Raw genomic sequence first — 25,933 nt, forward strand, 5'->3', positions numbered from 1 at the left:
CTAAATGACATATGTAATAAGTAATTTCTACTTTTCTTGGATTGGAACTTTATTGTGAAATAACATACAAGAATATGCATTCTTCAACTTATAGTTTTGCACATCATGTAGACTCGACTACTCTCGCCGACGGTGATTACGAAGTGGTTCTGGAACAAGGAATAGAACCAGCTGAAGACCCAGGGAACACCGTCGAAGGTCTAACTGAAGTTCCGAACCAAATTTCGGAAAACTTTGACCCTACTGCCCCCAACACTACGCAAGAAGGCAAGCCTCGGACATAACCCACTATTTTATTTACACTGCAATGTATATCTATTTATATATTTCTATGCATTAAGTTCTTAGGAATTGCTTGAAAACCCTAGTTGCATAATTCCAGGAACCAATGAGCTGAACACTAAAATTTGAATCTGAATAGCTGCTATGCTAATAGGACCGGTAGAAGTCGGGTGATTTCCTGTCACTTGCGCGATATAGGGATTGCAATGTTTACCTTCCTATAATCACTATAAGGATGACGGACGGGAATTATATAAGGTATCATGGTTGAAATGATACCCCGTCTGTGTTGTTGAATTTGATAAGGTCGCAGTGTGTGGTAGCGGTGGTTAAGCGTTTGAAAGTACTAGCCACATGCCGCAAAATATGGTAAGCGGTAAGCCTAGTAACCAATCGGCCCGAGGAGTGGACATACCTCCCACGACTCGTATTTTGGTTCTTCCTGTTACTCTATTCGACGTGTAGGAATACGTGTTGCAGGGCAACCAGGAGTACGAACATGTAGTCGCGCTACAGGCGTACGTCCTGCACTTTGGAAGTGCGTATGGTCCTGCAATCGCTTGTGGTGGATCTGATCCACGAGTCGGAATGAAAGGCAAACGGTTGCTTTGGAACAATTGCTGAACGTTCCAAGTGTGTGAGTTAGGTTTATCCTTGCAAGGTTGAAATTCGATTCAGGAATCGTCCGTTTCTCGCGGAGATTGAGACTGCTTGATCCCTTTACCACATAGAGTAACAAGAGTAACTTTGTGATTATCAAAGAGGATGCTTGGCTAAAAATTCTACCATGCTTGAATAGCTATAGGTGCTCACCTAGAATGGATAACCACCTAGAACTGGAAAGCTAAAAGTTGAAAATTAAGGATCTACTCTTTGTTGCTTTTCAGCTGAAAACTTTACCCAAAACCTGAAAAGCCTGCATAAGTCTAGGTACATGGCTAAGTATACCATGAACGGGTAAGTCTTGCTGAGTATTAGTATACTCAATCTTGCATTATGACTTTCTACTTCAGGTAATCCCCCTGATGAGACAGCTCTCCCTATACCGTGGCCCTACCCCCTGCCTGATGGTTGGTCCGTGGAATGGGATCCGTCCCCGGCCAACACAGATCTTGCTGAGTGATATCATGCCTGGGCTAGCATGATATCCATAGTGACGACGTGTACAGTGTCCGTGTTTTCAAACTCCGCTGCTGTAACTTAAAACTTAAACTATGCTGTAATAATGTCCCTTCATTGGGAACTAATGTTGCTTTTATACACTTATGTAATATACCTGCCTGTGATGTAAAGTGTAATGCCATTTGTATCTCTGGACTCACCTTCGTGCGAGGTACCTTGTTTGATCCTGCTTTCGGTGGTTTATCGGGACGTTACCCAACAGGCCAATGGATTATACCGTTTGAAGTACGGTGGAGCCCTCAAGAGGGGACTCGCGTACTTGAGCCGGTGTACTTCAGGTTGGTTCTACCACAACAACTTCGGGCGCAATCGCCCGACTACTGCCCTGGAGCTGCGTGACATGATGGCAAGGTGGGCTGACCAGGAGGATGAGAAAAACAATCGCTTCCCCAAGCGCAACCATGACAAGCAAGGCAATGGCAATGGCCACTTCGACAAAAGCCAGTGGAACCACTCGGGGAACACCCGAAAGCGCAAGCTAGACCATGAAGTTGCGGCTATTGAGCACAACCCGCGTGGCAAGAAGTCGGGGAACAACCACTCGGAATACGAGCAAGTCATCCGCAAACAATGCCCGATACACCCGAAGTCGTGGCACACACTCTTCGAGTGCATCACCATCCGCAAATCACTCAACGCACCACCCCTCCATCAACCAGGAAAGCGAAAGGACAAGGAGGATGATGAAGAAGGTGACAAGTCAGGGGCTCAAGACTTTCAGGATCCGAAGAACATCATTAACATCATCTTCGATGGAGACGGCGGATTCCCATCCAAGCGCGCGCAGAAGCTAACCCTCCATGAAATACTCTCTATGGAGCCGGGCACGACACGACCTCTGAGATACAGTGAGGTCCCAATCTCCTTTTCCAGGGATGATCAATGGACCAGCTTCTCCAAGCCAGAAAAATTCCTGCTCATCCAAGACCCTGTCGTAGCGGGCTCACAACTCACCTGAGTACTCATCAACGGCGGGAGCGGCCTCAACCTGCTCTTTGCGGGTACTCTCAAGAAGATGAGACTGGACATCTCCAAGATGTTCACTTCCAGCAAAGCTCCTTTCTATGGCATCGTCCCGGGTAATGTGGCTACACCACTCGGGTCAATGGTCCTGCTAGTCACCTTTAGGACAAAAGACAACTACCGCACCGAGTACATCAAGTTCGAGGTGGCAGATTTCGACTCGTCGTACCATGCCATCCTTGGTAGGCCTGCACTAGCCAAATTTATGGCCGTGCCCCACTACGTTTATCTGCTGCTCAAGATGCCTAGCAAGATAGGTGTACTCACACTCCGTGGCGACCTGAAGAAGTCGTACGACTGCGACCAGGAGGCAATTGAGTATGCCACAACTTCACGCATGGCAGAACCGTCTGTAGAAGTACTTGCGACCGCGCTGAAGCTGACCAACATAGAGATGGAGATCTCCAACCAACGGCCAAGCTAGTCGAGGGTTAAACCCAACCCTAGCGACGTCGGCATCAAGACCATCCAGCTGCAAGAAGGCGACCCATCCAAGACTACCTTGATCGGGGGTGGCTTAGATGACAAATAGGAAAGTGCGCTCATCAGCTTCCTCAGGGCTAACCAGCGGATATACCAAGGGTGCCCAAGTAGTTGATTGAGCATTGCCTAAAAGTTGACCCTAAAGCCACTCCGAAAAAGGAACGACTACGATGCTTCGCCCCTGAAAAGTGGGAGGCCATCAAGAAGGAGCTAGTAAAACTACTCGCGGCTGGTTTTATTAAAGAAGTTTACCACCCCGAGTGACTAGCTAATCCTGTACTTGTATTGAAAATGAATAATAATGAACGCAGAATGTGTGTGGACCATACTAATCTCAATAAACATTGCCCAAAGGACCCCTTCGCACTCCCACGCATCGACCAAGTCATCAACTCTACGGCTGGCTGCGTCTTGCTCTCCTTCCTCTACTGCTACTCGAGCTATCATCAAATAGCTCTCAAGGAGGAGGACCAGATCAAAACAACGTTCATCACCCCCTTTGGAGCATATGCTTATACTACAATATCTTTTGGGTTGAAGAATGCAGGAGCCACCTATCAACAGGCCATCCAACTGTGCCTTGCGGACCAACTTCACCGCAACAGCTTGTGACGGTTTCGACGAAAGCTCAACCCGACAAAGTGCATATTTGGCGTGCCTCAAGGCAAACTACTCGGGTTCATTGTCAGTCACCACGGGATCAAAGCAAATCTAGAGAATATTAACACCATCATAGCCATGGATGCTCCAAAGACGATCAAGGACGTCCAGAAGCTCACTAGCTGCATGGCAGCTTTGAACCGATTCATCTCCCGACTTGGAGAAAGAGGACTACCCTTCTTCAAGTTGCTCAAGCACCACGACAAGTTCAAGTGGACTAAGGAGGCAAACCAGGCGCTACAAGATCTCAAACATCACTTGCAGTCGCCACCCATTCTAACGGCTCCCCAACCAGGCGAGAACCTGCTACTCTACATTGTCGTGACTACTCACGTCGTCTATACAGCAATCGTGGTGGAACGACATAAAGAAGGCCATGCCTTTGGGGTGCAGTGACCAGTTTACTTCACCAGCGAAGTCCTCTCTGAATCTAAGGTTCATTATAAGACGTTATAAGACGATTCAAAAAATACTTTACGGTATACTCATCACTTCCAGGAAGCTTCACCACTACTTCGATGCATACAATATCCTGATGGTCTCCGACTTCCCACTGGCGGATGTCCTCCACAATCGGGATGCTACCGGGCGCATCTCCAAGTGGGCGGTGGAGCTGGGAGCCCTTACACTCGACTTCAAGCCCCGGACAACCATCAAGTCGCTGGCACTAGTCTATTTCATGGCGGAGTGGCAAGAAAACCAAGTGGAAGCCCCAACCAACCAGCCGGAGCATTGGGTCATGTACTTTGATGGTTCACTGAAGCTTGGTGGTGGTGGTGCGGGAGTACTTTTTATCATCCCGAGAGGAGAACAGCTCAAATACATGTTTCAAATATTGTTCGAGGTCTCCAACAAGCGACTACTCGTCTATTGCGACTCCTTACTGGTGGTTCAACAAGTCAACAAGGAGTGGGACATCAACAAGGACACTATGGACGCCTACGTTATGGAAATACGTAAGCTCGAGAAAAGTTTTCAGGGTTGGAAATTCACCACATGCTTCGCGACAACAACGTGGGCGGTGCTCTCCAAATTGGGTTCTGATCGAGCTAACATCCCACCGGAGTTTTCATTCACGAGTTGCATCACCCTTCCATTAGGGCACCAGACTCAAGTACCATCGCTCAGGGTCCCAAGGAACCCGACCGAGAGGTCTTGATGATCGAGGTCGACTGGAGGGTGGCCTTCAACGACTACATCCAGGAGCAGAAACTACCCCCCAGCATTGACCCAAAAAGTGCTGAAGTTACTCGCATTCTACGGTGCAGCAAAGGGTATGTTCTAGTCAGGGTCAATCTATACAAGCGTGCATCAGCATTTGGCATACTCATGAAGTGTGTCAACATGGAGTAAGGCAAAGAAATACTCCAAGAGATTCATGAAGGCGTGTGCGGGAACCACACTGCTTCTCGCACACTAGTCGTTTGGCTCTGGTTTCTACTGGCTGACTGCTCTGGCATATGCCAAAGCACTCGTTCGCCGATGCACCAACTGTCAATTCTTTGGCAAACAGCCTCATATTCCGGCTCATAACCTCATCATATACCACCATCATGGCCGTTTGCATGCTGGGGCCTAGACATGAATGGGCCCTTCACAACTGCGCCAGGAGGTTTCACACACGTGTTGGTGGCCATCAACAAGTTTACAAAGTAGATCGAGTACAAACCAATTGCAGCACTCACTGCAAATCGAGTGGTTACCTTCATCTGCGACATCTTACACCACTTTGGCTTTTCCAACACAATTATCACAGATTTGGGATCCAATTTCCACTTGCATCAGTTTTAGAATTTCTGTGAACGCAGCTCCATTGAAGTCAAATATGTTTTGGTGGCTCATCCGCGGGCCAATGGCCAGGTAGAGCGCGCCAACAGCTTGATTCTTGATGGACTGAAGAAAAGACTTTATGACGAGAAAAGCAAAAAGGGCGGCAAGTGGATCAATGAGATCTCATCAGTAGTCTGGGGGCTTCGCACACAACCAAGCAAAGCCACAGGCCAATCACCTTTCTTTCTCGTATACGGGTCTGAAGCCATATTACCAGCTGACGTAATATGGAAGTCTCCACGACTGAAGATGTTTGAATAAGGTCTCGGTTGATACTGCAAGACAGCTTGAACTTGACTCAACTGAGGAAATCCGATGCAATGCATTGTTCGTCGTTACCTACAAGGAGTTCATCATTACCACGACAGGAACATTCAACGCTGCTCTTTCAACGTTGGAGATATGGTTCTTCGACGAATCTAGGATGATACCGGGCTACACAAGCTTAACTCATGGTGGGAAAGACCTTTCACCGTGCACAAGGTTAGAGGCTCTGGATCTTATCGGTTACAGTACCCAGATGGCCAAGAGGTACCAAACTCATGGAATATTAAACATCCACGTCGGTTTCATCCTTCATCAACTGGGGACATCTTCTATTGATGCCTAGAGGTTACTACTACCGGTACAACTCTGTTTTACCGGTTTATGACTAGTACTACGCGCAAGTTGGCTGAAGGGGCCTTGCTCCCATACTTCTAGTAACTAATTCTAGTCCCTGACTAGTTCCTTAGGTTACTGAAGGGGCCTTGTGCTCATACTTCCAGTACGACGCCATTTTATTGGTTTACGACTGGTACTACACGCAAGTTTGCTAAAGGGGCCTCGTGTCACACCCGATTTATAAGAACATAAATCGAGCAATCATATATGCGCCAGGATCAAGTCACGCATATATACAACAGACTATCAAGATATCACAACACATGTCACGAATAAAAGCGTATAAATTATAAAATGAATATCTTTATTACAACTGATCAAGAATCAGTTCAAGAAATTGCGGAAGCGTAAAATGGATACATGAAAAGCTGGGCGCCACAGGGACGTCAACTGGGAGACAAACGCCTAGAAGTCATCGAAGCTGCTAACGTAGTCCTCCACGTTGCCGGGCACTGAGCAGCAGTCGAAGATATTCGAAATAGAACAGAAGAGTAGAGAGGCAAGTGTGAGTACAAACTCGTACTCAACAAGTATAACACAAACTATGAGGCTCTAGGCTAGCTGACTCAACTGCATTAGCTTTTAATCTTGGCAAATTTTATTTAAGCTAATTACTACAAGTGGATGAGTTACCATAACCCAAATTGCTTAAGAAATTAATCAGTATTATTTAAGAACTACTGAGAACCATCCAAACCAAAACCACCCGGGGAAATCTCCCTCGCCAAAGGTTGATAACCCCACTAATCAAAAGGAGGATCTGGGCCGCTCATGACTGTGAGCACAGCTGATATATCAGTTTTACACTCTCGAGAGGTTGCACAACTTTACCCACAAGTCGTGAGCTACGCTAGCTATTCATCACACTTCCTCAGGTGAGATGGCTAGCAAGCACACTACGAGACCGTTACAAAGAATCACGTTGGTAAGGTGTAACCGCTAAGGATTCTGGATCAGCGACGACGGGGCCCACCTCCGGGGGTACAAGACACACAGCACAGACCAAGCTGGAGGAGCAGGGACCATAGAAGCTTACCACCCCTCTTGCCCACGCAGGTAAGTTACTCCCGAACCAACACGACCTAATTAGTAAGTCAAGACCGTCCCATTCCAGTCTTGTGGTTGCGCGGTTGTCCCAGGTTGTCGCTCTATGAACCGGTCCTTATGGAGAGTGGCCAACCAAGCACTAAGCACCGTGCTGGCCCCCTAAACCATGTTTCTAACAAAAACATCTTTTAAGGACGCACAAACCACTCAAGCACACAGCACAGAGGGTCGGCTCCAGAATTAAGTTGCATAGGACCATTAATCCAATTAATTAAAAAGGACCAAGATTTGTTATAGCGCAGCAACCTAGCACAACTAACCAAAATGCAACCCAAAGGATATATGTAAAGGATATAAAGGTGGCTAGGAAATCCTTATAGGTATACAGAATTAAAATGCAGTATGAAATTGTATTTACAAGTGATAGGAGGTTCATGTTATACTTGCCTTCCTCGAACTCTCCCGGCTGCTGCTCGAACTGCTCGGAAGATGGTTGCTCCTGGTACTGCTCCGGTGGCTCGATGTCTACTCACGATCATAACAGCAATACATGGGCCACACATGCACACACATGCAAACAATAGCAAAACATAAGAAACAGTACATCAATACAATGGAACAGCACATAAAACTGGCCTAGAACTATTCTACGCGTTACAACGATCGCGTGGATATAAAGAACGCTTAAAACGGAGCTAAAACGCGAAAACTACACTTAAAACAAGACCCAGGGGCCTATCTGCAAGAAAAACTGGACTACAGGGGGGTTCTGGGCAAAAACTAGGGGCCTAAATGTAATTAAAGCATAGACTCGGGGTTAGCACGTGAAAACACAGGGCATGGACGGCGGGTTCAAAAACTGGAAAGCTCAGGGGCTTCGGTGCGAAAAACAGGACCTAGCTAGAATTTCTTCTGAACGAAGGTGGACTGCGGGTTGATTCCAAGGAAGTTCAGGGGCTCTTTAACAAAACTGCCACAGCTGAAGGGGTACGCGGCTTCTAATCTGGGCGGTTGGATCTAAATCGAACGGTTCTGACGCACTCTGGTTCGGACGGTCCGATCTAACTGTAAACGGTCCGATCTGACTGCCGTTTACGGACGGTCCGATCTATCCGAGGGGGTCCGGTCCACTGGATCTTGATCGGAGGGCTGGGATAGAAGAGGTACGCGGGATCTAATCCCGACCGCTGACTTCGGATCGGACGGCTCGGTTTGGGTCGGGGAGCACAGGCGGCGGCAAGAGACGCCGGCGATCAAGCCCGCGGCGGCGCGGCTCGGGAGCTCGCCGGAGACACGCGATCACGCGTTCCCGGGGACATTTCACGACGAGATCAAACCCAGGAGGTAGAGCACAATGCGGGGAACCTAGCTGGGCACTTGTGGAGGTGGATTCGAGCTCGGTTAGGGTGGAACGACAGCGAGAGCGGCTCGGCATGACCAACCACGCCGGCGTGCGCGCGGTCTAGGCTCTGCGGCTAGCTAAGGATCACGACTCCTAGTACAAAAGAACCAGGGCGCGAAGGGGAAGCTCACCGAGGGGTGTGGAGGCCGGAGACGCGACGGAGTGAGGAAGACGACGACGTCCGGCGGCGTAGAGGATCGGGCTTCCGCGGGGAGGGGTGATGCCGAGGTGACCGGGGTCCTTGGCTGGCGTAGATTGGCTCCGGGGACCCCTGTGGAGGTGGTCAGAGGGTCAAAATGGGTCGGGATGCAACGACTGCGAGGAATTCCGATGTCGGAGCAGCTCACCGGAGAAGGTTTCCTCGGAAAATTCGGTCGATGCCGAGGCGTAGAGCTTCGATGCTGGCCTCTTGGAGCTTCGGGATGGCGAGGGGAAGCTTTTGCGAGTGACGTGGGGGTCCGGGGTGCAACGGAATGGCCGGTCGACGGTGAGGCCGAGGCGTCTGCGCGGCGGAGGAAAAAGGGCGGCGGCGCTGGGGTCTCCGGGGTTGCAGGGCTGGGGTTAGGGTTCTGGGTACCAGGGCGCAGGGGGGTTCCCTTTTGTAGGGCGGCGGCGCTGCCCTGGGCGTGCGGGCCCGGATAAGGAAGCTCGCCGGAGATCTCGGGGGAAGTTGAGCGCCGGAGAAGAAGGAGGAGAGGGGGAAGGGGCCGACAGGTGGGGTCAGGCTGAGGGAATGACTGAGAAAGGCAAGGAACGACTGAGAAAGGAAAGGAATGACTGAGAAAGGAAAGGAATTACTGAGAAAGGAAAGGAAAGACTTAGAAAGGAAAGGAATTACTGACCTACTTTCCTGCTTCTTCCCTTTTCTTTATCAACCCAACTCAATTCTATTTGAATTCAACTCAAATTTGAATTCAACTCCTATGCACTCAACCAAATAAAACTTATGCACCAGCATGAATGCACAAACATGTTGAACCTAAAATAAATTTTAATTCTTTACGTTTTAAAATTTCTTTAAATGCAAGGTAAATTAGAGAAAAGTCTGGAAAATTTTATTTGAGCCCAAATAAATTCATTAAAATTTAAGGAAAATACCTTAGGGTGTTACAAACCTACCCCCCTTACAGGAATCTCGTCCCGAGATTCGGATAGGCTAGCTAGCGAAGAGATCGGGATATGTCTTTCTCAGCTCATCTTCTCGCTCCCAAGTAGCCTCATCCTCCGTGTGATGACTCCACTGAACACGGCACATCTTGATCTTCTTGTTTCTGGTAACTCTCTCAGACGTCTCCAGAATTTTTACCGGATGCTCGATATAGGTCAGATCCTCCTGCACATCTAACCCTTCTATCGGTGCTTGCTCTTCTGGCACTCTCAAGCACTTCTTCAGCTGAGACACGTGAAACACGTCGTGCACTCCTGAGAGATTGAGAGGCAACTCCAAACGATATGCCACTTCACCTTTCCGTTCCAACACCTTGAACGGACCAATGTATCGAGGTGCTAGCTTCCCCCGTACATTAAACCTGCGGATCCCTCTCATCGGCGAGACCTTCAGGTATACATGATCACCCACTGCGAAGGTCAAATCTCGGCGACGCACATCCGCATAGCTCTTCTGACGAGTCTGAGCGACCCTCAGATTCTCTCGCACCTGCTGCACCAGCTGTTCGGCCTCCTCAACAATATCCGGACCGAATACCTGCCTCTCACCAATCTGATCCCAATACAGCGGAGTTCTGCACTTCCGACCATACAGGGCCTCGAACGGGGACTTCTTCAGACTGGCCTGATAACTGTTGTTATAAGAAAACTCTGCATACGGCAGGCATTTATCCCAGCTGGTACCATACTGAATAGCACAGGCTCGAAGCATATCCTCCAACACTTGGTTGGTTCTCTCTGTCTGCCCATCTGTCTGAGGATGATAAGCGGTACTGAAGCGCAGCTTCGTATCCAACGAATCATGCAACTGCTCCCAGAACCGTGAAGTGAACTGAGATCCTCGGTCAGATATGATCTTCTTCGGAACGCCATGCAGACATACAATCCTGGAGATGTACAACTCTGCGAGTCTAGCGCCGGAGTAAGTAGTGTTCACCGGAATGAAGTGAGCAACCTTCGTCAACCGATCCACTACTACCCATATGGAGTTGTACCCTTTTTGAGTACGAGGCAAGCCAACAATGAAGTCCATAGTGATTTCCTCCCATTTCCACTCTGGAATCTTCAACGGCTGCAATAATCCTGCTGGCCTCTGATGCTCTGCCTTGACGCGCTGACAAGTGTCACAGATAGCCACGTACTCCGCAACGGAATGCTTCATTCCATACCACCAGAATCGTTCCTTTAGATCGTAATACATCTTCGTGCTGCCAGGGTGGATAGAATACGCTGTATCATGAGCCTCACTCAGAATCAGCTTCCTGAGATCATTCACATCCGGCACACATATATGACCCTTGTACCACAGGGTACCCTGATCATCCTCTCTGAAATGAGGAGCCTTGCCAATCTTGAGCAACTCACGAATCTCCTGCAGCTTCTTATCTTCCTTCTGATGCTGCCTGATCTCTGCCTCTAGAGTGGGTTCTGCCTCGAATGATGTACCCGAGGTATGATGCAAGAAACCCAGACTCAACTGCTCGAATTCCTCGCATAACTCCTGAGGCATCTGAAAAGCCACGGCCATGTTAACATAGCTCTTCCTGCTCAGAGCATCTGCCACAACATTAGCCTTGCCCGGATGATAGTGAATCTCCAAGCCATAATCCTTGACCAATTCTAGCCATCTTCTCTGCCGCATATTCAGCTTGCTCTGAGTGAAAATGTACTTGAGGCTCTTATAATCGGTGTAAATATCACACCTCTGCCCAAACAAGTAATGCCTCCATATCTTCAGAGCATGCACAACTGCGGCTAACTCCAGATCATGAGTGGGATAATTCAGCTCGTGCCGGCGCAGCTGCCGCGAAGCATAAGCTATCACTCTGCCTTCCTGCATCAGGACGCAACCAAGACCATCCCTCGAAGCATCACAATACACTGTGAACCTCTTGCTTTGGTCTGGCAGAGTAAGGACCGGCGCCGTAGTTAACCTCTTCTTCAACTCCTCGAAGGCCTTCTGACGCTCATCAGTCCAAGAGAAACCCACGTCCTTCTCCAGTAAGGAAGTCAAGGGCTTCGCAATCTTGGAGAAATTCTCGATGAACCTCCGATAATAACCTGCTAAACCCAGAAAAGAGCGGACTTCCTTCACTGTCTGTGGTACAACCCAGTCAAGCACATCCTTCACCTTCCCGGGGTCCACAGCAATACCTCCCTTGGAGATAACATGACCGAGGAACGGAACCTCGTCAATCCAGAACTCGCACTTGCTAAGCTTGGCATACAGCTTGTGCTCTCTGAGCCTCTGCAACACGAGCCTCAGGTGCTTCTCATGCTCCGCTTTTGACTTGGAATATATCAGGATATCATCAATAAATATCACCACAAAGGTGTCCAGATAATCCATGAAAACCTTGTTCATCAGATGCATGAAGAAAGCCAGAGCATTGGTCAAGCCGAAGGACATGACCGTATACTCGTATAGCCCATACTTGCAAGTGAATGCCGTCTTCGGAATATCCTCAGAACGAATCCTCAGCTGATGATAACCCGATCGCAGATCAATCTTCGAGAATACACAAGCACCCTGAAGCTGATCAAAAAGATCCTTAATACGGGGCAATGGATGCTTGTTCTTGATAGTGACTGCATTCAGATCCCGATAATCGACGCACATCCTCTTCGCGCCATCCTTCTTCTCTACGAGCAATACAGGAAAAGCCCAAGGAGAGAAACTGCGACGGATATAACCCTTAGCTAGCAACTCGTCGACATTCTTCTTAACCTCCTCATGCTCGACAGGAGCCATACGATAGGGCCTCTTAGCAATAGGAGCTGTGCCAGGCAAGAGATCAATAGAAAACTCAATGTCGCGATCAGGCGGCATACCTGGCAAATCATCCGGAAAGACATCCGGAAATTCAGACACCACGCGAATACCATCCGTGGGTCTGGCCTCCATCTGATGAAGAAATCCAGAAGGCTCTGTGGCACCAACGGTAACCTCCTGACCATCCGGTGCTGATAGAAGAACCGTCCTCTGAGCACAATCTATCCGGACTCCCCACTTGGCAAGAGTCTCCATTCCAAGGATCACATCAATGCCTTTGGAGTCTAGCACCATCAGATTCGCACTGAAATCTACCCCCCTTATGGCCACACTGACTCTGGGACAGAAGATATGAGACCTCAACTGTCCTCCCGGTGAAGATACTAACATGCACCTCTTTAATGTGCTAGTAGGAATACCATGATGCTCAACAAAAGACTGGGTGATGAAAGAATGTGTAGCACCAGTATCAAAAAGCACTGTAGCAGGATGGGCATTAACCATGAACGTACCAATAACCACGTTAGGAGCCTCGGCCGCTGACTCGGCCGTCACGTGGTTCACCCTGCCCTGAGCTGGGGCCTTGGGCGGTGCTGCACGGCCCTGCTGTCCTGCCTGTGCCTTCCGAGGGCAGACGTTGGCGTAGTGCCCCGGCTCACCACAGTGGAAGCACACTCGAGGAAATGCAGCGGCCTGCTGCCCAGGAGGAGGAGTGGGCGCTCCCTGCCTCTGAGCTGGTGGAGCCGGAGGCGCCGGAAGCCTCTGACCCTGACCCGCCTGCTGCTGCTGCTGAGGACGAGGCGGAAACTGCTGCCGCTGCTGGTACTGCTGGGGCGGCCTCTGCTGCTGCTGTGGTGGATGCTGATAGCGGGGGCGAGTGTTGCTGCCCGAAGAGGATGGAGCCATCTTCCTCTTCTTATCCTCAATCTCCCGGCGCTTGCGCTCGGTGTTGAGGGCAGCATCAACCAGCTGGTTGAAGTTGTCAAAGCGGTGGTTCAGCAGCGCATACTGGATGTGATCATCCAGTCCCTCCTTGAAGTACTCCTGCTTATCGCTGTCGCGAGCGACGTCAGCAGGGGCGTAGCGGGCAAGCTGAAGGAAACGGTCACGGTACTCCGTCACCGTCATCGATCCCTGAAATAAAGAACACGAATAACAAGGATGGAGATTGCTCAATGTGGTCAGGTTTACGAAAGAGATCAAGGATAGATCAAGCTCAAAGGAAATTGTAGAGAATTCCACTCAAATTTACCTGCTTAAGGGCACGAAACTCCTTCTGCTTCATCTTCATAATGCCCTCAGGAATGTGATGGTTCCTGAAGCGCTCACGGAACTGGTCCCACGTGAGAGCATCACGGTCTCGAGCGGGGTAGGACTCCCACCAGTCAAGAGCGGAGCCTCGCAGCTGCCCTGCTGCGTACAGAACCCGCTCTCGGTCGTCGCACTGCGCAACAACCAACTGGCGCTCCACCGAACGAAGCCAGTCGTCTGCCTGGAGTGGGTCCGTGGCGTGAGAGAAGGTCGGAGGATGACCTCTCAGAAAATCCGCATGCCGATCACGAGGCTGAGGTGGCGGAGGAGGCGGCGGCTGGGCGTGGATCTGCTGCAGAGCCTGAACAGTATTGTTCAGGGTCGCCATCATCTGCATCTGGAGCTGGAAGAACTGCTCCGGGGTCAGTGGTGGAGGCATCGGTAACGGCTGACCAGTACTCTGGTTGTTCTGCTCCTGCGGGTCAGAACCGGAACCGGTGCGCCTGGTGTTCACCATCTGATTGCAACAACGAAATTTTTATGAGAGTAAGATATCGTGCAGCTGCGGAAATGAACTTCGATAGGATATGGCAGGAAGAAGGGAATACAGGTTTTACCCCCAACGATCTAACTCAAATTTTTATTATTTAGTTCAAGTTGGGTTAGGGTCGAATTGCATGAACAAATTTAACTACCAAACTATGCAATCAACCAAAAATCCAAATCAAACATTTGCACAATAACAAACATTCAATATTCACAACTTAGTCGAGTTTTCCACACTACTCGACTAACACACTCGTTCTAGCGTATTTTCATCGGGACAATCCAAACTTATAAATTACAGGATTAGGCGACTTAGGCCAACGTCTACGGAAGACTCAAGCTTCTTCTCAGAAAGGACAGGAGAGATAGCAAATCGAGAGCTTAAGACTCAAGGAATAGAAGCAGAAAAATGATGGTTGGGTTTTGCGGAAGTAGAGCAAGCGAGAGGAAATCCCTAAACTCGACCAATTCTATCTAGGCTTCGTCCTACAGTCGACACGGCTCTGATACCAATCTGTCACACCCGATTTATAAGAACATAAATCGAGCAATCATATATGCGCCAGGATCAAGTCACGCATATATACAACAGACTATCAAGATATCACAACACATGTCACGAATAAAAGCGTATAAATTATAAAATGAATATCTTTATTACAACTGAATCAAGAATCAGTTCAAGAAATTGCGGAAGCGTAAAATGGATACATGAAAAGCTGGGCGCCACAGGGACGTCAACTGGGAGACAAACGCCTAGAAGTCGTCGAAGCTGCTGACGTAGTCCTCCACGTTGCCGGGCACTGAGCAGCAGTCGAAGATATCCGAAATAGAACAGAAGAGTAGAGAGGCAAGTGTGAGTACAAACTCGTACTCAACAAGTATAACACAAACTATGAGGCTCTAGGCTAGCTGACTCAACTGCATTAGCTTTTAATCTTGGCAAATTTTATTTAAGCTAATTACTACAAGTGGATGAGTTACCATAACCCAAATTGCTTAAGAAATTAATCAGTATTATTTAAGAACTACTGAGAACCATCCAAACCAAAACCACCCGGGGAAATCTCCCTCGCCAAAGGTTGATAACCCCACTAATCAAAAGGAGGATCTGGGCCGCTCATGACTGTGAGCACAGCTGATATATCAGTTTTACACTCTTGAGAGGTTGCACAACTTTACCCACAAGTCATGAGCTACGCTAGCTATTCATCACACTTCCTCAGGTGAGATGGCTAGCAAGCACACTACGAGACCGTTACAAAGAATCACGTCGGTAAGGTGTAACCGCTAAGGATTCTGGATCAGCGACGATGGGGCCCACCTCCCGGGGTACAAGACACACAGCACAGATCAAGCCGGAGGAGCAGGGACCATAGAAGCTTACCACCCCTCTTGCCCACGCAGGTAAGTTACTCCCGAACCAACACGACCTAATTAGTAAGTCAAGACCGTCCCATTCCAGTCTTGTGGTTGCGCGGTTGTCCCAGGTTGTCGCTCTATGAACCGGTCCTTATGGAGAGTGGCCAACCAAGCACTAAGCACCGTGCTGGCCCCCTAAACCATGTTTCTAACAAAAACATCTTTTAAGGACGCACAAACCACTCAAGCACACAGCACAGAGGGTCGGCTCCAGAATTAAGTTGCATAGGACCATTAATCCAATTAATTAAAAAGGACCAAGATTTGTTATAGCGCAGCAACCTAGCACAACTAACCAAAATGCAACCCAAAGGATATATGTAAAGGATATAAAGGTGGCTAGGAAATCCTTATAGGTATACAGAATTAAAATGCAGTATGAAATTGTATTTACAAGTGATAGGAGGTTCATGTTATACTTGCCTTCCTCGTACTCTCCCGGCTGCTGCTCGAACTGCTCGGAAGATGGTTGCTCCTGGTACTGCTCCGGTGGCTCGACGTCTACTCACGATCATAACAGCAATACATGGGCCACACATGCACACACATGCAAACAATAGCAAAACATAAGAAACAGTACATCAATACAATGGAACAGCACATAAAACTGGCCTAGAACTATTCTACGCGTTACAACGATCGCGTGGATATAAAGAACGCTTAAAACGGAGCTAAAACGCGAAAACTACACTTAAAACAAGACCCAGGGGCCTATCTGCAAGAAAAACTGGACTACAGGGGGTTCTGGGCAAAAACCAGGGGCCTAAATGTAATTAAAGCATAGACTCGGGGTTAGCACGTGAAAACACAAGGCATGGACGGCGGGTTCAAAAACTGGAAAGCTCAGGGGCTTCGGTGCGAAAAACAGGACCTAGCTAGAATTTCTTCTGAACGAAGGTGGACTGCGGGTTGATTCCAAGGAAGTTCAGGGGCTCTTTAACAAAACTGCCACAGCTGAAGGGGTACGCGGCTTCTAATCTGGGCGGTTGGATCTAAATCGAACGGTTCTGACGCACTCCGGTTCGGACGGTCCGATCTAACTGCTGTTTACGGACGGTCCGATCTGACTGCCGTTTACGGACGGTCCGATCTGTCCGAGGGGGTCCGGTCCACTGGATCTTGATCGGAGGGCTGGGATAGAAGAGGTACGCGGGATCTAATCCCGACCGCTGACTTCGGATCGGACGGCTCGGTTTGGGTCGGGGAGCACAGGCGGCGGCAAGAGACGCCGGCGATCAAGCCCGCGGCGGCGCGGCTCGGGAGCTCGCCGGAGACACGCGATCATGCGTTCCCGGGGACATTTCACAACGAGATCAAACCCAGGAGGTAGAGCACAATGCGGGGAACCTAGCTGGGCACTTGTGGAGGTGGATTCGAGCTCGGTTAGGGTGGAACGACGGCGAGAGCGGCTCGGCACGACCAACCACGCCGGCGTGCGCGCGGTCTAGGCTCTGCGGCTAGCTAAGGATCACGACTCCTAGTACAAAAGAACCAGGGCGCGAAGGGGAAGCTCACCGAGGGGTGTGGAGGCCGGAGACGCGACGGAGTGAGGAAGACGACGACGTCCGGCGGCGTAGAGGATCGGGCTTCCGCGGGGAGGGGTGATGCCGAGGTGACCGGGGTCCTTGGCTGGCGTAGATTGGCTCCGGGGACCCCTGTGGAGGTGGTCAGAGGGTCAAAATGGGTCGGGATGCAACGACTGCGAGGAATTCCGATGTCGGAGCAGCTCACCGGAGAAGGTTTCCTCGGAAAATTCGGTCGATGCCGAGGCGTAGAGCTTCGATGCTGGCCTCTTGGAGCTTCGGGATGGCGAGGGGAAGCTTTTGCGAGTGACGTGGGGGTCCGGGGTGCAACGGAATGGCCGGTCGACGGTGAGGCCGAGGCGTCTGCGCGGCGGAGGAAAAAGGGCGGCGGCGCTGGGGTCTCCGGGGTTGCAGGGCTGGGGTTAGGGTTCTGGGTACCAGGGCGCAGGGGGGTTCCCTTTTGTAGGGCGGCGGCGCTGCCCTGGGCGTGCGGGCCCGGATAAGGAAGCTCGCCGGAGATCTCGGGGGAAGTTGAGCGCCGGAGAAGAAGGAGGAGAGGGGGAAGGGGCCGATAGGTGGGGTCAGGCTGAGGGAATGACTGAGAAAGGCAAGGAACGACTGAGAAAGGAAAGGAATGACTGAGAAAGGAAAGGAATTACTGAGAAAGGAAAGGAATGACTGAGAAAGGAAAGGAATTACTGACCTACTTTCCTGCTTCTTCCCTTTTCTTTATCAACCCAACTCAATTCTATTTGAATTCAACTCAAATTTGAATTCAACTCCTATGCACTCAACCAAATAAAACTTATGCACCAGCATGAATGCACAAACATGTTGAACCTAAAATAAATTTTAATTCTTTACGTTTTAAAATTTCTTTAAATGCAAGGTAAATTAGAGAAAACTCTGGAAAATTTTATTTGAGCCCAAATAAATTCATTAAAATTTAAGGAAAATACCTTAGGGTGTTACACCTCGCTCCCTTATTTTCCAGTAACATATTACCTTTTTTCAACTTGTACACTATGTTATTGAAGAGGCCTTGCTACCATGACAAGAAGTTTACTAGTTTACGTCTAGTTCTACATATGGTTGACTATTTCAACTACTTGTCTTTACTACATTCCTAGTCGGGATTGACTTCGACTGCTCATGCACTAGCGGCTACTTGCTCCATGCTTGGGCTTCGGGGCTAGCGCCACTGCTCTGCTACGAATACTTTATGCTTATGATCTGGCTCCTGGCTCAGGGGCTCGATGCGATAAGGCACTTAGTGTGCCTCAAGGGATTACTCGACAATACCCGATCCCAGAGGCTTTTTACGATTTGTCTTGGGTAGATGTTTGTTAACCATTATTTCAGGGATTTTATTCCGAAATAAGGGGTTTGTTCAATCTTTTATCCAGATGCCTTATTTAGTCATTGGATTAGGGCACAAAAAGTTGATTTGAGAGGTAAATTTAGGTGTTTCTTGGGGGATGATATTTGCTTAACCATTTTTTCAGAGAACTCATCACGAAAAAAGAGGTTTTTCCAATTTACTACAATAATTTGCCCATATTTTACCATCAAATCTTTTCCATCATATATTGCATGCCACGATTCTTCGGATCCTTTATTCCAAAACTTGGGAATTTGGACTCAAGGCTCGAGGGCTGCAGGACACGTGTCATCAGCGACTTTATTTTTTAAAAATTGCTGGAAGATAAGGACAGAAGACTCAAGATTAAATTGACCCTCAGCCTGATTCTACGAGTCAACCTAAGGCTCGGGGGCTACTCCATATGGAGTGCGAGTTTAATCGCACCCCATATAAAGAAGACTGGACAACTACTCGGAGCATGAGCACCTCACAGTCTCGATACGGCCAAGAAAGTACTCGGAGGACACTATCAGACCCGGGGCCACGGGACTGTGTACATAGCGTAGTTTAAGAGATTAAGTCCGTCTTATCTCTTATTTATCTCGTTTATCTCTTTTTTATCCCGTTTAAATAGGAGATAGAGCTAACTGATACAGAGGGAATCTACTCGGGATATGTTCTGGTATGATTCCCTGGCTGGTGTTGGTTAGTATCTTTGTAACCCTAGCCTCTCGGATATATAAGGGAGGATAGGGATCCCTCTCAAAACACGATCTCTGGATCATTCTACACAAAAGGCAATACAAACCACCATACAGGATGTAGGGTGTTACGCATCTTGCGGCCCGAACCTGTCTAAGCTTTGTGTTCCTTGCACCTTTGAGTTCTTGATCTCGGCGTCTCCTCACCCAAAACTTACCACCTTGGGTATATCCCTCGGTGGGCAGCCGGTTAAACACCGACAACTGGCACGCCAGGTAGGGGGACGCATCGAAGATCCTTCGGCGAGCTCGATGGCGACTTTCAAATTCTCCAGGTCAGTTCCCTCTCAGGGTACGACATTCATTTTTGGCTCGTGGGTCTGCATCGCAGATGGTGTGGGCGATTTTCGGCGATTCCTCGTCGACATGAAGCTGAAGATTTCCACTGCGGATCTCCGCAGCGACCTCGACAAGTTCGTCGATGATTTTGACAACTTGCCAACCTGTGCTTCTGCAACAAGGATCGAGATGGAGTCTGCTTCAAGCTCGACTTCTTCCAGCGTTGCAGCAACTTCCCCTGGGATGGACTCGTTCCAATCTAGGGATCTGCATAGCCGATCCCAATTTGGTTCATGCGAACCAGCCACTGATCTCCAGGACGCCAACGTCTCTGGGTCCCTCTCCATGTTAGAGAAGGACCTGGACTTTCTGCTCCGGGACGGAAAGCCTGAAGCCACCACGTGTCGGGGGGCTTCGAGTTGTTTTGGCGCTAGTAATCTGGTGATCACCTCCATGCCGGAGGGGCGCATTGTGCATTGGAGGGGCATGGTGCTCTCCGATCTACTCGAGGCAGAGGGTCGACTTGTGGCTCACCTCGAGCCCTTGCCCTTTCAAGAGGGCGGGCCATTGGCTACCGCGGCGGAGGGGTCGACTGAACTAGTCGATGCAAGCTCTCACGAGCTTTCCTCCCGCCAGGTGCTAATGGCGGAAGAAGGCAAGGACGATGGTGATCTTCCCCTCATCGGCTTTGAAGCGGTCTCCGAAGATGAGATCACAGCCAACGCCGGCGATGAGAACAACGCCGATCGTGAGGCGCGGAGGGCCAGGAACAAGGCCTGCACAATCCGGCAGAGGAGGGCCAACGAGCGTAGGTGATCTATGCATTGCGAGCTTGACCCTGAGTTCGCCGCCGTAAGCGAACGGGGTTTCAGGACTCCGGTGGCCAACATCACCAGGGTGTTGGCCATTCTCGAGCACAGTCATGATCCGGATATGTGTCAAGCACTCCTTTACGCGTAGAGGGCCTGGATCCAGCTGGATCAGCACAACCCGGCGTCCACCATTAGGGAGGAGCGCGTGGGTGAGAGTCGGAGCCAGGCTCACAGCCGAACAGCTGGCGGCCGTTCTCGACACCAGCTCAGCAACGACAACGCTCGCGGGAGCCAGGTCCCTAGCGGGAGGCAGCAGCCACCGCAAGGGGGTCACCCGCGACAGGCCAATCATCGACTTCCTCCAGAAGACCTCCGCCAGCACATCAATGAAGGTCATGACGCATGGACCGTGATCTCCTCCAGGAGCAAGGCCCGCGAAGAAGTCGAAATTGAAGGTACTGATTGTAGCGACCGATTCCCAGCTTTCTCTGCACGTTTCAGTAGCTACAAGTACCCAGAGGGTGTCACACCCGATTTATAAGAACATGAATCGAGCAATCATACATGCGCCAGGATCAAGTCACGCATATATACAACAGATTATCAAGATATCACAACACATGTCACGAATAAAAGCGCATAAATTATAAAATGAATATCTTTATTACAACTGAATCAAGAATCAGTTCAAGGAATGCGGAAGCGTAAAATGGGTACATGAAGAGCTGGGCGCCACAGGGACGTCGACTGGGAGACAAACGCCTAGAAGTCGTCGAAGCCGCTGACGTAGTCCTCCACGTTGCCGGGCACTGAGCAGCAGTCGAAGATATCCGAAGTAGAACAGAAGAGTAGAGAGGCAAGTGTGAGTACAAACAAGTACTCAACAAGTATAACACGAGCATGAGGCTCTAAGGTTAGCTGACTCAACTGCATTAGCTTTTAGTCTTGGCAAATTTTATTAAAGCTAATTACTACAAGTGGATGAATTACCATAACCCAAATTGCATAAGATTTAATCAATATTAATTAAGAACTACTGAGAACCATCCAAACCAAAACCACCCCGGGGAATCTCCCTAATCAAAGGTTGATAACCCCACTAATCAAAAGGAGGATCTGGGCCGCTCCTGACTGTGAGCACAGCTGATATATCAGTTTTACACTCTCAGAGGTTGCACAACTTTACCCACAAGTCGTGAGCTACGCTAGTTGTTCATCACACTTCCTTAGGTGAGATGGCTAGCAAGCACACTACGAGACCGTTACAAAGGATCACGTTGGTAAGGCGTAACCGCTAAGGATTCTGGATCAGCGACGATGGGGCCCACCTCCGGGGGTACAAGCACACAGCACAGACCAAGCCGGAGGAGCAGGGACCATTGAAGCCTACCACCCCTCTTGCCCATGCAGGTAAGTTACTCCCGAACCAAAATGACCTAATTAGTGGGTCAAGACCGTCCCATTCCAGTCTTGTGGTTGCGCGGTTGTCCCAGGTTGTCGCTCTATGAACCGGTCCTTAGGGAGAGTGGCCAACCAAGCACTAAGCACCGTGCTGGCCCCCTAAACCATGTTTCTAATAAAAACATCTTTTAAGGACGCACAAACCACTCAAGCACACAGCACAGAGGGCCGGCTCCAGAATTAAGTTGCATAAGACCATTAATCAAATTAATTAAAAAGGACCAAGATTTGTTATAGCGCAGCAACCTAGCACAACTAACCAAAATGCAACCCAAAGGATATATGCAAAGGATATAAAGGTGGCTAGGAAGTCCTTATAGGTATACAGTATTAAAATGCAGTATGAAATTGTATTTAAAAGTGATAGGAGGTTCATGTTATACTTGCCTTCCTCGTACTCTCCCGGCTGCTGCTCGAACTGCTCAGAAGATGGCTGCTCCTGGTACTGCTCCGGTGTCTCGACGTCTACTCCCGATCGTAACAGCAACACATGGGCCACACATGCACACACACATGCAAACAATAGCAAAAATATAAGAAACAGTACACCAATACAATGAAACAGCACATAAAACTGGCCTAAAACTATTCTACGCGTTATAACGATCGCGTGGATATAAAGAACACCTAAAACGGAGCTAAAACGCGAAAACTACGCTTAAAACAAGTTCTAGGGACCTATTTGTAAGAAAAACCTAACTTCCAGGGGCTTCTGCACAAAAACCGAGGGCTTAAACGTAAATAAACCCTAGACTCAGGGGCTAGCGCGAGAAAACCCAAGACATGGACGGCGGGTTCAAAATTCAGGAAGCTCAGGGGGTCAAACGGGAATAAAAGGACCCGTCTGTAAATACTTTTTAACTAGGGCTGGACGGCGGGTTGATTGCAGGAAAACGCAGGGACTCTTTAGCAAAACTACCGGCGCTGACCGGTACGCGCGGTTCTGGGCCATTGGATCTAATCTCTACGGCTCGGATTTAAACTTAAACGCGAAGGGGTACGCGCGCCTAACAGCCGTTGGATCTGCATCCAACGCTCCTGGCCTATACTTAAACGGATCTAATCTAGACCACCCATTCTAGATCTAATGGCCCCGATTCATCCATACCCCGAACCGGTACGCACGATTTAGATCCCTTGGATCTCGATCTCACGGCTCAGATCTAAGCGTGCGCGATCTAATCCCATCCACCCGTCCCAGATCTTACGGCCAGGAATGAAAGGAAGCACAAGGCGACGGAGGGGGGTCGCCGGAGCTCCTTCCCGCGGCGGCGCTTCGCTGGAGTTGGCCAATCTCGGCGCTCCGGGCTCGGTTTGGAATGACGTCAAGCCCTAGAGGTAGGGTGCGGCACGGGGAACTCATCTAGGTGCTCAAGAGAGTGAAACAGGGCTTGGATGGTTGCCCTCCACGACGAGGGGCGGCTCGGGTTCGCTGGCGTACCGCGTGATCGCGGTTCCGGCCCCTGGGGCGGTCTACGACCTACGGCACTGGGCGCAAAAGGGGCAAGGGAAGAGGGTAAGGCATCACCGAAGGGCCGTGGAGGCCGGAGACGCAGCGGAGCGAGGGAACGACGACGACCGGCGGCGGGGAAGATCGGGCTTCCGCGGGGAGGGGTGTTGCCGAGGGTTCCTGGCCTTCTGATCACCGGGGATCATCGCGTGGAGACCCTGCCAAGGTGTTGCGTGGGTTAAGAGGGAAAAAGGAACCCCGGCGGCGATGAATTGGACGGCAGGGGCGGCTCACCGGCGGTAGCCCCGTCTCAAATTATCCTCGGTGAAGGGGCGTAGGGCCCCTTTGCTGGGCTCGGGGAGCTCCTGGGTGGCGAGGCGAAGCTGCCGCGGGGCTGTCGGGGTCGGTGGCGCTCCGGAGCAGCAGGTCCGCGGCGGAGAAAAGGCGCTGAGCAGAGGAACGGGGGCGGCTGTGGTGCTTGGCGTCGGTGGCGGCGGCGGGGCTAGGGTTAGGGTGCAGAGAGGGGGGTCGGGGCTACTCTTTGAAGGGCAGCGGCGCTACCTGGTGTGCGGGCCCGGAGCAGGGGGGGTCGCCGGGGATCTCGGGCCGTTGCGCCCGGGGAAGAAGAAGGGGAAGAAGAAAGCGCTGACGCGCGGGGCCCGGCGGTCAGTGAGAGAGAGAGAGAGGAGGGAGGGGGCGCGCGGGCGCTGGGCCGGCCGAGGAAGGAAACTGGGCCGGGGGTCGTGGCCCACGCGGGGAGAAGAGGGGAAAGGGAAAGCTGGGTCGGGCTGGGCTGGGAGAAAGAGGGTTTGGGCTGGCTCTTTCTTCTCCTTTCTTTTCCTTTCCTACTCCTAAACTATTCAAGCAATCTATTTGAATTCAAATAAGTTTGAATTCAAACCTTATAATTTCAACACAAATAAAATAATGCTGCGGCATGAATGCACAAACACTTTAATCCTATGATAAATTTTATTTTTCTTGTGTTATAAATTGCTTTAAATGCCACAAAATTTAGAGAAAAGCCTGGAAAATTTGTTTAAGCCCAAATAAATTCATTAAAAAAATTAGGGAAATTACATTAGGGTGTTACAGAGGGCTTCAAACCGATCAGCATCACCAAGTACGACGGCAAGCAAGCTCCTTAGCAGTGGCTCCGTTGCTACTCCACGGCCATTAAGGTTGCAGGGGGTTCGAATATCACCAAAGTCATCTACTTCCCAATGGCTTTGGACCCTGCGCCACTCACGTGGTTGGAAAGCCTCAGCAACAACTCCATCGACTCCTGGGAGCGACTCAAGAAGGTCTTCATTGACAACTTCCAGGGAGCGATCACTCATGCAAGTACTCGTCATGATCTTGCCCAATGTAAACAAGAACGTAACGAGCTCCTGCGGTCCTACACACGTCGCTTCTTCGACGTCCACGCCACCATCGCGAACATTTCGGAGGACGACATCATCGACTGTTTCTACAACGGCATCACCGACCCAGGCATCTACAGAGATTTTGGGCGGAACAGGCCGAAGACTGTTGCGGGCCTTCGTGATATGATGCATGATTGGTCCGAACAGGAGGAGAAGATGCGGGAGCAGTTCCCACGGCGTCAAGATAGCAATCTGAGGTGCCCAGACGACAACCGCAACGACAAAGGCCAACGGGACTTTTCGGGTCCGCCCCGGAAACGAAAGCTAGATGATATCATCGCGGCTATCGATCGGCCTTCGCGGGGCAAGAAGTCGACAACGCAAGAGGAGCTCGAGAAGCTCCTGCAGAAAAAGTGCCCATGGCATCCAGTTGCCAACCACGCTGCCATTGACTGCTACCACCTTCGGAGGATGTTCAGCAACTCCGGTGGTGGTAAGAAGAACAAGAAGCCTGTGGACAAAGAACCCGAGGATGACGACCATGACGACCAAGGGCGCAACTCGAAGTTCCAGGATTCTTCGAAGGTTGCCAACGTCATCTTCGGGGGAGATGAGGATTTTAGCTCCAGGCAGGACCAGAAGCTGCTCCTCCGGGAGATCATGTCCATCGAGCCGGTGGTACCACGACCGCTTCGTTGGTCGGAGGTCCCCATCTCGTTCTCCCGCGATGACCAATGGACGAGCTTTTTGGAACCCAGAAAGTTCCCCTTGGTCCTTGATCACGTAGTGGCGGAGGTCAAGCTTACCAAGGTCCTCATCGATGGCGGGAGCAGGCTCAACCTCATCTTCATCAGCACTTTGAGGAAGATGGGCCTGGATTTCAAGGACATGCTGGTTCCCAGCAAGTCCCCCTTCTACGGCATCGTCCCAGGTAACACGGCACACCCGCTTGGTACGGTAGTCCTCCCAGTCACCTTCGGCACGCGGGAGAACTATCGTACTGAGTTTATCAAGTTCGAAGTGGCTAACTTTGAATCTTCTTACCATGCAATACTGGGTCGCCTGGCACTCGCCAAGTTCATGGCAGTGCCGCATTATGTTTATCTGCTTCTCAAGATGCCAGGACTCAGTGGAGTACTCACTCTCCGTGGCGACTTGAAGAAGTCGTACGACTGCAATCAGGAGG

The 25,933-nt window shown here is 50.2% G+C and overlaps 1 protein-coding gene across 1 annotated transcript; it reads left to right on the top strand.

Annotated features, from left to right (window-relative positions):
• The first annotated feature begins 2,569 nt into the window (after positions 1–2,569).
• Positions 2,570–2,911, top strand: LOC112890400. The gene has a single exon (XM_025957296.1). It carries the CDS (start codon positions 2,570–2,572, stop codon positions 2,909–2,911), a length of 342 nt encoding a protein of 113 aa, XP_025813081.1.
• The last annotated feature ends 23,022 nt before the right edge of the window (positions 2,912–25,933 follow it).

Source organism: Panicum hallii, chromosome 4, assembly GCF_002211085.1.
Source record: "Panicum hallii strain FIL2 chromosome 4, PHallii_v3.1, whole genome shotgun sequence".
NCBI classification, from domain to species: Eukaryota; Viridiplantae; Streptophyta; class Magnoliopsida; order Poales; family Poaceae; genus Panicum; species Panicum hallii.

Bases quoted from the DNA above. Each gene is read 5' to 3' on its own strand.
- LOC112890400 (XM_025957296.1), top strand. From the start codon at position 2,570: ATGGTCCTGCTAGTCACCTTTAGGACAAAAGACAACTACCGCACCGAG.